The sequence below is a fragment of the Geotrypetes seraphini genome, chromosome 7 (assembly GCF_902459505.1).
Source record: "Geotrypetes seraphini chromosome 7, aGeoSer1.1, whole genome shotgun sequence".
Classification (NCBI taxonomy): Eukaryota; Metazoa; Chordata; class Amphibia; order Gymnophiona; family Dermophiidae; genus Geotrypetes; species Geotrypetes seraphini.
Genome location: NC_047090.1, coordinates 98,822,484 through 98,838,085, shown reverse-complemented (window position 1 = coordinate 98,838,085; position 15,602 = coordinate 98,822,484). Strand labels below are relative to the sequence as shown.

The 15,602-nt window shown below is 41.1% G+C and overlaps 2 protein-coding genes across 2 annotated transcripts in view; one reads left to right on the top strand and one right to left on the bottom strand.

The window, feature by feature from the left end:
• EIF2S1 (eukaryotic translation initiation factor 2 subunit alpha) overlaps positions 1 to 9,171 on the bottom strand; it is a 64,175-nt gene extending 55,004 nt beyond the window's left edge. The window contains exons 1-2 of the mRNA XM_033952174.1: positions 9,018 to 9,171; positions 4,390 to 4,631 (exon numbers count right to left, since the gene is read on the bottom strand). Of these exons, the coding sequence (XP_033808065.1) occupies positions 4,390 to 4,630 (241 nt within the window). The 5' untranslated portion in view covers position 4,631; positions 9,018 to 9,171. The remainder of the gene's footprint in view (positions 1 to 4,389; positions 4,632 to 9,017) is intronic.
• Positions 9,172 to 9,278: 107 nt separating this feature from the next.
• Positions 9,279 to 15,602, top strand: part of ATP6V1D (ATPase H+ transporting V1 subunit D) — a 48,577-nt gene continuing 42,253 nt past the window's right edge. Inside the window, exon 1 of the mRNA XM_033952176.1 lies at positions 9,279 to 9,469. Within this exon, the coding sequence (XP_033808067.1) occupies positions 9,429 to 9,469 (41 nt within the window). The 5' untranslated portion in view covers positions 9,279 to 9,428. The remainder of the gene's footprint in view (positions 9,470 to 15,602) is intronic.

Sequence of the window (15,602 nt, the reverse complement as noted above, 5' to 3'; positions counted from 1 at the left end):
CTCTGTCCTTCAATGAGTCCAACTTTTCTTCCTCTCTCCTCCACCCCTATTGGCAATATGTCTCCCCCCACTCTCACTGTCCATCGATCTTGACAAATCCAGGCATCTCTCCCACCCCCTCTACTGCCACATTCAACATTTCTCCCTCTCTCATCCCCCGGATCACGTGCAGCATTTTTCACCACTTCCCACAAATCCCATGCCCATTTCTTCTTCTATCACCCCTCTTCAGCACAATACCACATTTCTCCCTCCATCACTATGTCCAACATTCCTCCCCCTTGCATCCCCTTCATCTGCTCTCTCTACCACCATATCCAACATTTCTTCCTCTCATCCTTCTATTCCTCATGCATGCCTTCATCACTTCTCTCTGCCCAATTTTCATTTCCCCACGTGCACCATCTCTCATTCACACACTCATGCCCATCAATTCTCCCTTTCTATTCCCTCCCTCCTACGTCTCAAGTTAGTGCCCTCATGTTCATGCCCCGTCCCTTCCTTCTGTGTCGAGTTTTTTGAAGTCTGGTCTGTTCCAGTTACCAGAAACCTTAAGCACAGAAGAAATTCAGTAGTTAGGTGGCTACCCTATAATCTGACCACCAGTTTTCACCCATATACACTCAGATGACTGCCAATTTTCAATAGGAGCTTCTATGGCTTTATTATTTATTAAGATGAATTTTTTGTGACTACCATATATACTCGAATATAAACCGTGATTTTGGGGGGGGGTCTTGTTTTATATTCAGGCCAGCGCCCTCCCTCCCCCCCTCCTGGAGTTGTTGCAGGCCTCCACCAGGCTGCCAGGCTCTGCACCCTGTTCTGTCTCCCTGCCCTGTCCATTGTACATCCTCTCTACTGCGTACCTGGAATCCCTGGTGGTCCAGATGTATAGTGGGCTGGAGTGAACTTTCTGCGCTCCTGCCCCACTGTTAAACCGGTCGCTGCCACAAGTTCTGGCTTCAGCCGTACCGAGCAGGAACGCGCTTTGGTGCTGCTGCTCGTTGCTGAGCTGTTTCCTTGAATGGCTACAGCGAGTCCCGCGAGAATTTGCAGGAGCAATTCAGGAAGCTGTTTGGCACTGAATGGCTGCAGCCTCGCGAGAATTCGTGGGAGCCATTCAGGAAGCCCTGCAGCGCCAAAGCGCGCTCCTGCTCAGTACAGCTGAAGTCATAACTCATGGCAGCGACTGGTTTAGCAATGAGGCAGGAGTGCAAAAAGCTTGCTCCAGCCCGCCATACCTCTGGACCACAAGGGATTCCAGATTCTGTTGTGCCCTTTGAAATGGAAGGTGAAGTAGACCAGTGGGAGATCCCAGACCTTGTGGGGACTTAATATCAAAGAGCATGTGACTTAATATCATAGAGCAGATGAGGAGTCTTTGAAAGGACAGTAGTGAAATCCGCTAGTCATAATACCTGGAATCTCTTTCCATGGTCTTGTAGTGGAGTTCCCTTTCCTGCCATACAAATGTCAAGAAGATTATATGAACAAAGTCATCAAATGTCTGCAGAAGGTCTAAATCAGGGGTGCCCACACTTTTTGGACTTGCGAGCTACTTTTTAAATGACCAAGTCAAAATGATCTACCAACAATAAAATTAAAAAAAACCACAAAGCACACTGTATGCATAGAAAATGTTAATCATCATTCCTATTCCAGGGTTTTCAAAGAGGTCAAAGCAGATGACTCTATGCACTATCACCTCAGTAACAACCATACAAAAATAGACAAATATACCCCCCTCTCTTTTTACTAAACCACGATAGCAGTTTTTAGCGCAGGGAGCTGCGCTGAATGCCCAGCGCTGCTCTCGACACTCATAGGCTCCCTGCGCTAAAAACCTCTATTGCGGTTTAGTAAAAGGGGACCTTAGTGTAAAATATAGACAGCAGATATAAATTCAGACACATTTTGATCACTAAATTTAAAATAAAATCATTTTCCCTACCTTGTCTGGTGATTTCATGAGTCTCTGGTTGCACTTTCTTCTTCTGACTGTGCATACAATCTTTCTTCCCTTCTTTTAGCCTGTATGCTTCCTTTCCTCCAGACCTCATTCCTTCCCCCAACTTTTCCTTCCTCTTCCCTGCCCTTTCTTTCTCTCTGACTCCCTTTCATTTTTTTCTGTTTCTCTTCTTTCCTTCTGTCTCCCTGCCTGCCCTTTTTCTTTCTTTCTCCCTGCCCTCCCCCAAGCCACTGCCACTGCCATTACCATCGGGGACCAGGACCCAAACGCCACCAATAACAGGCCCCAAGCTCTCCCTGCTTCGGCCAACCAGCATTCCTCTCCCCGACGTCAATTCTGCCGTCGGGAAGAGAAAGGCTGATCAGCCCAAGATCGTGATCAACCTATTGGGGGAAATGCTGCCGGGTCCTGCCTTCGCGGAAACAGAAAGTAGGCAGGACCCGGCAGGAAGAAAAACAAATGCTTCACTAACCTGTCTCCCGCATTAGCCCGTAGCGAACGCTTGCTTCAGGGCTCTCAACATGTGCGTGCCGGCTTCCCTTCTCCCCCCCCCCCCCCGGACATAACTTCCGGTTTCGGAGGGAAGAGAAGAGAAGCACGTTAGAGCCCGGAGCATAAGTTTGCTACGGGCTGAAATCTCCAAGCCGGTTTTTTTTTATGTTCAGCAGCGGAAGATGACAGCTGGGCGAACCGCCCAGCTAAAAGGCCCTAGGGAGAACACTGGAGAGGAAGGCTGATCGGCCCGTAGATCAGGACGGCAACACGAGTATATCACAGAGCCCGGGATGGGCTCCGCAATCGACTCGCGTTGCCTTCCTGAGCTACTGGTCGATCGCGATCGACGCGTTGGGCACCCCTGGTCTAAATTAACATAGGGACTACTTTTGTAAAAAATTTGTATGAAAGACATCTTAAGAGACTCCTGATGCAGGCCAAGAGCCAAAACATTGGCAGTGTCGGGTCTTTTTAGTAAATAAAGAATCATCTGTCCCAGTCCTATTGGCGTGTACACTCTTTTGTGTGTGTCATGGAAATCAGTTAGCTTAGCAGGGTTTAAAATAGGTTTGTATAATTTACTAAAAGAGAAGTCCATAGGCCATGCTTCGGGAAATACACTGCTTATTCCTAGGATAAGCAACATAAAATCTGTTTTACTACTTGGGATCTAACTAGGTATTTGGGACCTGGGTTAGCCACTGTTAGAAACAGGATATTGGGCTTGATGGACCTTCGGTCTGTCCCAATATGGCAATTTTTATGATATTAAATTACATACCATCTATGACTCTTTCAGTAACCCTTCCATTGATAGCTCTTTACTTAAGACAAACTTAAGCCTAACAACCTTTTAGACTTTAGCAAGAGCAGAGAGCTACTTTTTAATTCTTCATTTGTATCCAGAATTACAATCACATTCCACCCACTCTAAAACACTATTGTATTCTTACATTTTCTGAATATAATCTAGAATAGTCCAATGTTCCTTGAAATCCTTCAGGTACTGCTACTGTACCAGTTTTATCATTGGCTAATATCATATCCCAGTCTCTACATTTGTGGTCATTAAAACTTTTCTTGGTCTCTGGTCTTTTGAATTTAGGTGACAATTTTCAAATTAAAATTTGTATGCAAATTGTTATTCATCACCTTAACTGTAGAATTTTGAGATATCTGTACTTATATTTAACACAGTTCTATGACACCTGAGTACTAGAATGTGAGACAAGTACCAAGTTACATTATGATGTCAATTCTCTAAATGGTGCCCAAATTTGGCACCGATAAAAATTAGCACCAAGCACTATTCTACAAAGGGTGCACAGTTGGGTGCTGTTTATACTCACAGAATAATAATAATAATAATAACAACTTTATTCTTCTATACCGCCATAGTCGTGAGACTTCTAGGCGGTTCACACCGAAGAGAGCTGGACAATCAGCGAGTTACAATGTGTTGAAGTCCAGGAAACAGTATATAGAAACTTACAAAAAACATATAGAATCTTACAAAAGGTCCGGGATACAGCGTATAGAATCTTACAAGAGCATATAGAGTCTTACAAAAAGGCAGAGAGATACCACATATGGTGCTGGAATCTCTACCCAGTTCTGGGAATGAGGATTTATACCAACTAAAACCTGATGTACAATTTCGTACCTAAATTATGCATGGATCCCCCTGAATTCTATAACACTGGAAACAAAATCAAGGAATGCCCCTGATCTGCCTATTGCTGTACCTTTTCAGATTCACATGTAAAATTTATGCGTGGATCTCGGTGTCTAAAATGTGCACAAACTTCAATGAATGCCTATTAGCACACAATTATCAAGTCATCAGCACATGCCATTGTTTTGCTTGTTTAACATGACTGCTCATAATATGTTTACTGCAATTTCAAATTCTTCTTGTTTACCTTTGTCTTTGTCAACTCTTATGACCACCACACACTCATTCCTTCCAATACGAATCAATTTGTTGATGGAACGGATACGTCTCCTGGAGAGCTCGCTGAGTAGGATCATACCTTCGATGTTGTTGTACTCTAGAAGGCTGACATAAGCGCCCATTTCTGCAATGGAGCGCACGTTCACCATCACTACATCATCTACCTCTGGAAATTTGTGCTGGTAAAATCTACAGCTGAGTCCAGGCATGCTAAAATGAGAAAGAAAATATTCCACCCTAAACATCTGCAGTAATACTTCAGAATTATCTTAACAATAAAGTCCTTTTCAACAAAAGCTTCCTCCATTTTGCACCTAACTGTACATGGCAAACAGAAACTATACCTAGCAAGTTGTTATTAAAATCATTTACACATTTTTGGGAGCAACAATAGCAGCAAGGAGTTACTAATTGATCTGCAAAGCATGGTATCAAATTGACATATTTTGAATGTATAGCACTTTCAACAATAATCAATATGGACCAATATCATTAAGGACATAATAATTAATGATATTTCAAGGGGCCTAAATATGGTAGCAGCCTTTAGTTACTATATTCAATATTAGAAAACATAAGTTGAGACATGCAGTTAAGATACAAGATGTCCTTACACTGCACACTTAATAATCCAGTTTGTCTATGCACAGATCAATCACTAGCAATAAAAATGGAGATTAACTAAAACCTACTTCAGAGATCATTTCAATATTTCAACAAAATACGATTCTTGCAGAAAACAGGGCTACTTTAGATCAAAGTAGGATTTTACTCTCTCTCTTCCCTCCAGTCCCCCCCTCTCACTCCATGTGGCCAGCACCCTCTCCCTCTAGTCCACCCCCATCCCACAGTGTGGCATCTGTCTCCTTCCCTTCACACCTCTATGCCCCAGCATCTTTCTCTTCCCTTTCCATCTCTCCTTCCTTCCCCATGGTCTGGTATCACTTTCTCCTCTCCCTTCTCCCCCCCCCTTTAAATTGGACAGCTTTCTTCCTTACCCCTCCCTCCCAATCAGATGCAGCTTTTCTCTACCACCCCCCCCCCAAATGGGTCTCTCTCATTGTTGGCAACCTTCACAACTCAATGCTATGCTGGTGTCAGGCCTTCCTCTCTGCTGGTCCTGCCTACTTTCTTTTTTCCGCGAAGGAAGGCCCAAACCCGGGCAGAGTGGAAGGACCAAACCTGGGTAAAGGCTGTTGTCATTGGATGGAAAAGAAGTTTGGACACCGACCCCGGGAGCACCCCTTATGGTCTGCAAGCAGGGCAAACTGTCCCCTCCCCCACAGTGCCTGAATTGTTGAGTCCGATTTTTTTTTTTTTTTTAACAAATTGACTCGAATTAATTCAGCCAAACTAAATCGGTGAATCGATTCAAATTGTGAGTCGCACAGCACTAGTAGCAACATTCCATGCTACCGTGCTGTTACCACATACTCTGGTAACGTGTTCCTGAGCTTAACTATTCTCTGAATGAAACAAAACTTCCTCCTATTGGTTTTAAAGTATTTCCCTTTAACTTCCCCCCTAGTCTTTGTCATTTTTGCTGAAGTAAAAGAAAAATAAACAAATCAAAAAATCAAATTCTCTTGTACCCCATTCTACACCACTCAGGATTTTATAACTTTAATCATATCTTCCCTCAGCTATCCCTTTTCCAAGCTGAAGAGCCCTAACCTCTTTAGCCTGTTCTCATATGAGAAGAGTTCCATCCCCTTTAGCAACTTGGTCACTCTTCTTTGAATCTTTTCTAATTCAACTATATCTTTTTTGAAATAAAGTGACCAGAACTGACTTCGGTACTCAAATGCAGTTCTGGTCACCGTATCTCAAAAAAGATATAGCGGAATTAGAAAAGATACAGAGAAGGGCAACGAAAATGATAAAAGGTTTGGGATGACTTCTCTATGAGGAAAGACTAAAGTAGCTAGTGCTCTTCAGCTTGGAGAAGGGAAGGCTCAGGAGTGATATGACAGATGTCTATAAAATACTGAGAGGAGTAGAAAGGGTAGATGTGAATCACTTGTTCACTCTTTCCAAAAATACTAGGACTAGGAGGCATGCGACGAAGCTACTAAGTAGTAGATTTAAAACAAACCAAAGAAAATGGCTATGGGACCAACTACCCACCTAGAATAGGTCACTAGACTCACTAATGACCTTCAGTAGAGCAGTAAATAGCTTCCTCTTCCGTCAATCGGGCCATCAATAACTAGCTTCCTCAATATACTTCTCCAAGTACTCTTTGCTGTGACCAGTCTGCTCTAAAATAAGATCTTTGATTGTCTACAGTGTAACCATTTGTTGTCATGACTAATCTGTTTTCAAAACCATTGTGAATGTCAATTTGTAACCTGTTCTGAGCTTCTGGGAGAACGGGATAAAAATTGAAATAAAAAAAAATATATATATTTCTTCACACAACGTGTAATTAAACTCTGGAATTCACTGCTAGAGAATGTGATTAGCTTAGTAGGGTTTAAAAAAGGCTTGGATAATTCCCTAAAATAGAAGTCCGTAGTCCATTATTGAGATGGCTTGGGGAAATTCACTGCTTATTCCTAGGATGAGCAGCACCATAAAATCTGTTTTACTACTTGGGATCTACCTAGGTACTTGGGACCTGGGTTGGCCACTGTTGGAAACAGGATACTGGACTTGATGGACCTTCGGTCTGTCCCAGTATGGCAATTCTTAAGTTCTTACCTACCCCTGTATTGTGCCAGGGAACAGGAAAATACTTATTGTACTTGAACGTTACTCACCTTGACCTACTACTGAAAAAAATTGTGTAGAATTAATCCAAATAAATATTTGTTTCAATTAAAAAATCATTTTTATACACCTATAAATGCAACATAAAGTTCAACAACCCCCAAGAAAACTTGACTCACAAGACCCTACCACCAACCAATTCAACAAAAAGTAAAGGAGAGGGGGCTTGATATTCTAACTTTCTGTGGTTCCAATTAAGTGTTTTACATATTATATACAGGTACTTATTTTGTACCTGGGGCAATGGAGGATTAAGTGATTTTCCCCGAGTTACAAAGAGTTGCAGTGGGAATTAAACTCAGTTCCCCTGGTTCTTAGGCCTTTGAAATGAAAAGTGTCAAGAAAAGTATGGAATAACTTGTAAGTTTCATGGCTCCACATCATTCTCTTCTTGGCTGGGCTGAGAACTTTTCAGCGGACCCTCATACGCTCACAATCCCTGCTGTAGATCTGTTTTTCATCTTTTCCCACTGGTTTCTTACATGACAAGCAAAGTCTGAAGAATTGGTCTTGCTAAAAAAAACAAAACCTGAGGAAGCAGAGTTTGAATCACAAAGGGTGGACCTCTGGAAGAAGTTAGCATCTAAATAATAAAAATTCAATAAAAATTTTTTGATTATATTGTTGAATTAGAACCAAGTGAGACTGAACAGTGTTCCTAAAGCAGGTTTTTTATGTTGATGGCTGAAGAAGAAAAACACTGCTTGTAAAAAATTGTGCAGCTTTAACCTCCTGAATTCTATTCAGTTCACTTTATAAAAGTGGCTAATTATACAGAATATGCTAATGGAGATTATAAGATATAATACATTTTATAAAATACTTCTGAGAAAATTAAAAAGCCAGGTAATGAGAAGCAACATTCTGTTGTGGATTAGGAACTTTCTGAAAAGAAAAACAGGGAGAAGGATTAAATAGTCAATTCTCTCAATGGAAGGTGGATTGTAGAGTGCCATAGGAATCTGAACTAGAGAAGACACTTAACATATTTATAAATAAACTGAAATTGGGAATGAGTGAGGTGATCAAATTTGCAGATACCCCAAAGTATTCAAAGCTGTTAAATCACATGCAGATTGTGTGAACTTGCAAAAAGGACCTTAAAAGATTGTTGAGGAAGATATGACAGGGGGTCTTCAAAGTCCTGAATGGAGTGGAACAGGTAAATACAAATTGAAACGTACTTCTCCAAAACTCAGTCCATTTTTTGTCCGTGTTGAACTATGTGATTAATTTTGTTCATCAAGGCAAGATTCATACAGTACCTTCCTTATTCCTGTGCCAAAAACTCACTAACTCCATGAGATTTAGCATAAAGCTACAGTAGATGAATCTTACCTTGGATTGCTTACTCTTTTTAAAAAGTTACAAAGACTAGGTGACACATACCATGAAGTTATAAAAGTAGTACATTTAGAACAAATAGAACTCCTTGCCAGTTAACATCACTGGTTTAAAATAAAAGTATGAATACATTATTGGCGGTAATTAAACTTATCCCCTCCACCCCCCCAAAACCTACTACCTAAACCTAGAAGTCAATAGTACTTTTTATGATTCTGCCATGTACCTGTGACCTGGATTAGCCACCGCTGGAAAAAGAATATGGACCTCTGCTCTGACCCAATATAGCAATTATATATTTAGGGATTGCAAAATTAAATCGTCATAGTCCAGCTTCACCCGGCCTCTCTTCCTCCCTCGTCCCGCCATAGCCGAGGCCTCTCCCTCTCCGCTTGCACCGGGCTACAGCCAGGCCTCACCATAAGGCTCAGGACAGAGTGGCGAGTCGAGGGAATACAACCACCACCCTGCCTCTCTCACCTTTGTCCGTTCCTACAGGCTGCCTCACGCCCTTTCCACCACCAAAAGCACTTTTGCTGTCGCCGGTATCACTCTCCCACGCTCCGGGAAGTTTCATCAGCGTGCGCTCCTACTCCCCTCACTGCGCAGGTGCCGTGAACTCGGGCCAGCCACAGGAAGATCCTACTGCTGTCTGTACAGCGGAAGAAGCCTCCCGGAAGTGGAAGCAAGCGCTTGTCAGCTGACACGTCGCTGTGGCGACCGGCGGTGTCACGTGATCGTGCAGAGGCGTTGCAGGCGACCGGAGAGTCCTAGGCGCCCAGAGCGACCTTACTTGAACGCTGTGCCCTGAGCCTGCGGCGTGTAGAGGTCTAAATTAAACGCGGCTCGAGCTACTGACAGTCAGATCACGGAGCCCCCAAATAAGCAAACATGTCGGGCAAGGACAGGATCGAGATCTTCCCCTCCCGAATGTGAGTAGGAGACGGACCCCCCCCCCAGTAAAATGGGGGGAAGTCCTGTGAAAGGAAGTGTTAACCTTTGTTACTGCTCTCCATAGCGAAAGGGATGGGAGATTCTGGTGTGTTTGGCTCTCTCCCGCTCCTAGAAGAAGAGAAGAATGAAGATTTAGGGGCATTTCGCGTTCACTTATTGTCAGAATTTTTGTTGAACGTGTAACACGTAAATGTCATCTTTCTGTTTCCCATATTGTTTTTTGAACATTTTTTGCCCCACGTATATGAGTTATATTTCGAAGAACTGTAATTTCATTTCGCATGCTGTAATTGGTTAAATTAGTTAAATTCTGTTGGGCTGTTTTGTGCCTTTTTTTTTCTTTTCAACATTTGCGTTCTTTGTAATAACTTCAAATTGAAAGTACGCCAAAGAAAACTGATTGTTCATTTTGTTGATATATTTCTGTATAGAGACGTTTAAACATCTCCGTGGCGTTAATGTGAGTCTTTTTCAAATGAAGAAGAGGGCATAGGATGCAGTTAAGAGGTGATAGGCTCAAGAGTAATGTAAAAAAAAAAAAACACAAAACCAAAAACACCCCAAACCTTTACCAAAAGGGTGGTAAATGCATGGGATAGACTTGGTGAAGATGGTGGAGACGAAGACTGTATCTTAATTCAAGATAGCGTGTGGGATCTCTTAGGAAGAGGAGGAGATTGTGGATGCTGTGAAGGGACAGACTGGATGGACCATTCTGCTTTTATCTGCCGTCATGTTTTTATGAAGGATCACCAAGTTCAGCAAAGCCCCATTAATCACAAAATTAGTTGTTGCTCAATATCAGTTTTCTGACTGAGGCCTAAGAAGTTGACTTGCTCAAGGTCAGTTGTATGTCAGCAGCAGAGTCGATGCTCAGACCTCTTTTTGGCTTAGTGTTAAGTTGTTCTTACTCCTCCTGCCAGCTTAGTTGAAATTATATGGAAAAGAAGAGTAGTTCATGATATTCATGTGATAGTTTCCCTGTATAAAGCATAAGATCCAAGGAATAAACCAAGTACAAAACAATAAAAATATGATGCCCACATCAGCACTAATGAAAGCATATTGCCTTCAAGCTAACCCCATCACAGTTTTAGTTTCTTATGTAATAGATTCTACTCGTATAATAATTTTTTAACTAAAACTTCTCTTAATGTTGTATTTCTAAATATGGAAATCTATAATCTGATTCCATATTGCGGCATTTGAAGCAGGTATCCCCCCTTGCTACTGAAAGAGTTTTCGGAATTTTCTTGGTTGTTTCATAAGATGTCTAGGCTCAACTGCCTCTGGTAAAAGTCATAATTTTTACAAAAGGTGATAGAGGTCATGTCTATGGGCTTCAACAGTGGCTGTGCTATTTAGAAGCAGTGTGACTTTTTGGTTAATGTAGCTGTAATATGCTTGAGTAAATGTTTTCTGCTAGTTATCTAAGGAAATCTGGTGCTCTTTTGAAAGTCTGCTTCTTATTTCCAATGTGTCTGGCAAGAGATATTTTCTCATGGTCGGCTGGTATTGACAAAGAAAGGAATAAAGCTGTCATTGACTGAGTTAGTATAGTATTTAAGAGTCATATTGTTGACTAGATTACTACAGTAAAAGGAAGTTATATTTATGCCTGTTTAGCAAACTGGAAAATGTCTGCTAAAGCTCTATTATATTTTCCATATCTATGAAAGTGTGGGAAGAATGCCATATGAAACTAAAAAGTAATGCCCAAGGATTCAGTCAAACACCCTTAAAGTGTTCCAAACATTTTTGGACATTTTGGAGACTATCAACTAATGCATACTAATATTTTTCACCTAACAGTTACAGGGAAATACTCTTAAAACCAATAGGAGGAATTTTTTTTTCACTCAGAGAATAGTTAAGCTCTGTAAAGCATTGCCAGAGGATGTGGTAAGAGCAGATAGCGTAGCTGGTTTTAAGAAAGGTTTGGACAAGTTCTTGGAGGAAAAGTCCATAGTCTGTTATTGAGAAAGACGTGGGGGAAGCCACTGCTTGCCCTGTATTGGTAGCATGGAATATTGCTACACCTTGGGTTTTGGCCAGGTATTAGTGACCTGGATTGGCCACCGTGAGAACAGGTTACTGGGCTTGATGGACCATTGGTCTGACCCATTAAGGCTATTCTTATGTTCTTAACATGTATTAACAGCTGTCAGTTGTTGAAGATGATTGTAGCATTTTGGGGAAAGCAGCCATGCTGCTAACACAGAAAAATGATTCATATCCCATTTTAACAACTGATACTATAGAATGCATTTAGATACACCTCCAAAAGTATATTAGCATTTAATGTGCAAGTACAACCTCAGCATTAACTGCAAGGAGTTATACCCATCCCTATGTCTCATAATAGGAGTTTATGCATTAGAAAGGAAGTTTTATAACAGGGTGCCTGGTAGGAGCCTTTTCTATAAAGGAACATTGGCACCTACTTTCCTTTATAGAATACAAGTCTAACTGGGTATATGTGTGCCTACAATTTAGTAAAATCTAAATAGCACCAAAAGCTTCCACAAAGGAAATGAAGCAGCAAAACAACCAAAAAGATTGTGGAACAGATCGGATGTATCAGTTTGTAGTTTAATAAGCGTCCAAATAAAACCAATAACCTTAAAAACAATCCATAAAAGGTGCATACATTCACAAGTGACCCACAGGATAGAAACCAAATAATATATAAAATAAAAATGACCCAACACGGGCTGTGTTTCAGCAAAATAAAAATGCCTTCCTCAGGGTCCTTGGCTGTCTTAAATATTAAAACATAAAAGTCACAAAGAGTCCAAGTAGTTAAGAGGCTACAGATAAGCAGCACAGCTAACAAGATTCCAATGTAGCCCACTTTTGCCCAGCATCTTCTTTTTTTCACTCTGTGCAACTGATTCCCAGATATATGGCAGCGTCATACCTTTTTGCTGTTTTTTAAATCTGTGCTGCTGATGGCTCTACTAGTCCTGCCCCTTATGATACCACTTCTGTTTCTGAAAGGCAGAGCCAGCAGTAGCATGAACCTTTTTGTCACTTTTTATCTCCAGGAAGTAAGGTTGCACCGCTGGCCTGAGGGTTAGGGGGAAAAAGACACTGTTGGATTGTGGGAAGGCATCCACAAAGCTTTATTCAGGGTCCCTTGGGTAGTTAATGTGGCCTTATCCACAATGAATATGCATAAAATAAATTTGCATATTGAAAAACTCAGTATAGCTATTGTGGATAGTCTGAAACCCAGCTGTCTGCGGGGGCCCCAGGACAGATTTGTAAGCCCTGTCTTCAAGGAAGCATGAAGTGGTATATTTTTACGTTAATAAATCAAATTAATAATTGAAATGCTTCCTCTCTTATTGGACTGTTGTCTTACTTTTGGAAGACTAAAGTGGAACTTTCCCAGAGATGTAATTTTGAGAGAGAAATGAAATCCTTGGAGAACTGTTTACCCTGCTATGAGAATCTATTGACTACCAGTGCTTTTTTCTCGTGTCTTTTGAAGTATTTGCAGCAGTATTTTTTGTAGATTTGTGTAGTATTGTTACCTTGTAAAAATGGCATTCGTCGTCAGCCTGAGTTCCTGCTAGACTAAGGCATGAAGAGAAGAAATATTACTTCCCTGTTCTTGATGCAAAACTCTTTGTGTTTTGTACACACAGATTTGGTCAGGGCCAGAGTAAGCTAAGACACCAACAGCTTTGGATGGCCTTCGAGAGGCAGAAGCCAGTCAGCACTGGTCTGTGAAATGTCTAACTTCCTTGCTTATCTCTGAGCCCTGTTCAATGGCATAGGCCAAATCTTATGTCTCAATTCACCTGCTCCCTCTCCTGGAGAAAGGCATTAGAGTGATCTTAACAAAAAAAGGACTTAGATTAGGAAAATGTATGATTTGTTTTTTCTATAGGAACATGATGAATTTTACTTTATTTTAAACCACATTGTTCAGTTTACAAGGGCATCTAAATATTAACATGTCTTGCTGAACTGGAGTTTATCTCTGTTATTCATATCTGTATGTTGTACCAGACAGATTACAGAATGAATATCAAAACATGCTGTACAACAGGGGTGCCCAATAGGTCGATCGCGATCGACTGGTATATCGCCAAGGCAAAGTGAGTCGATCGCGGAGCCCATCCCGGGCTTTGTAATAGATTCACTTTGTCTTGGCGATCTACCGAGCCGATCAGCCTTCCTCTCCCCGAAGTCAATTCTGCTGTCGAAGAGGAAGTTCTGGCCAGCCAATCACTGCCTGGCTGGGCCGGAACTTCCTCTCCGACGGCAGAATTGACGTCGGGGAGAGGAATACTGGTTGGCCCAACGCAGGGAAGCAGGGAGAGCTTGGGGCGGTGGCGGCGGCTTTGGGGCCTGTTCCCCGATGGCAGTGGCAGTGGCTTGGGGGAGGGCAGGGAGAAAGAAAGAAAGAGGGCAGGCAGGGAGACAGAAGGAAAGAAGGGAAACAGAAAAAAAGAAAGGGGCATGAAGAGAGAAAAAAAGAAAGGGAGGCAGGGAGAGAGGAAGAAAAATTTGGGGGAGGGAATGAGGTCTGGAGGAGAGGAAGCATACAGGCTGAAAGAAGGGAAAGATTGGATGCACAGTCAGAAGAAGAAAGTGCAACCAGAAACTTATGAAATCACCAGACAACAAAGGTAAGAAAAATGATTTTATTTTAAATTTAGTGATCAAAATGTGTCTGAATTTATATTTGCTGTGTATATTTTACACTATGGTCCCCTTTTACTAAACCGCAATAGCGGTTTTTAGCGCAGGGAGTCTATGAGCTTCGAGAGCAGCTCTGAGCATTCAGCGCAGCTCCCTGCGTTAAAAACTGCTATCGTGGTTTAGTAAAAAGGGAGGGGGGGTATTTTTCTATTTTTGTATGGTTGTTACTGAGGTGACAGTGCATAGAGTCATCTGCTTTGACCTCTTTGAAAAAATCCTGGAATAGGAATGATAATTAACATTTTCTATGCGTACAGTGTGCTTTGTGGTTTTTTAAAAAATTTTATTGTTGGTAGATCATTTTGACTTGGTCATTTTAAAAGTAGCTCGCAAACCCAAAAAGTGTGGGCACCCCTTCTGTACAATATTCATAAAATAAAATATGCATTCTTAGTTTTCTTGGACACTTCCCCTCTGGCTTTTTGGCTTATGTCAGAATTACTACAGCAGCAGTGCTTGATTCAGTTCTCTCTCTTTGCTTCTCCCTTGCTTCCCTTCTCAATGAATGTTTTGATGATGTTAACAAGTGATATACCTCCATTTCTGTAAATGTACAGTGTCAGCATCTATGAGGCAAACTTGGTTCTTTTTGTTGCATAGAGTTTTTTGGACCCCAGTTCGTTTGCAAAAGTTAGATAGATCCAAGTCTAATAAATGCTGGCATTGTAATCTGGAAGTAGGGACTTTGGATCATTTACTTTTTTACTGTCCCTATATTAAATTATTTTGGAATTCAATTTGGTCGCAGGTCAACCGTTTACTTGAAAATCATGTTGCTTTGTCTTATGATACTATTCTGTTCAGCATGGCTATGAGGAAAAAAAGTCAAATTTCATCTTATAATAACAAACTTCTATTAATAATGACAGGGGTGGCAATTCAGCACATTACAGCTAATTGGAAAAATTATACAAATCTTAATTATTCTTTTTGGTGGAATTCACTTTGTCACATTTTTAAAATGGAAAGAGCAATTGTTGTACAGAAAGGTAATTATAACAACTTTATAAAGATCTGGGGTCATTAGAGAATTATTGTAATGAATGAACATCGTTTTCCTTTCTGATGGATACATGTATTTTATTGGGGGGAGGGGGGAAATTGGATGGTTAATATTTTTATTTAATGATTGGATATCTGTTGTATTATGAAAAGTTCATTGAAGAATTGTTGGGTGGGGGGAAAGGGTTATAATTTCTACTTTAATGGATTATATGTATAAGAATGTCAAGTGCTGTATATTTTATTAGTAATGTAAGTAATCACTTGTTTGCCAGTTTTAAAATGAATAAAGAATTTAAAAAAAAATGTAAATGAGAACCTATCACTGCATTTAACTCTGTGACATGCTCCTGACCCACCCATGTCTCTCCCACATCCACATCCTCCTAGAAA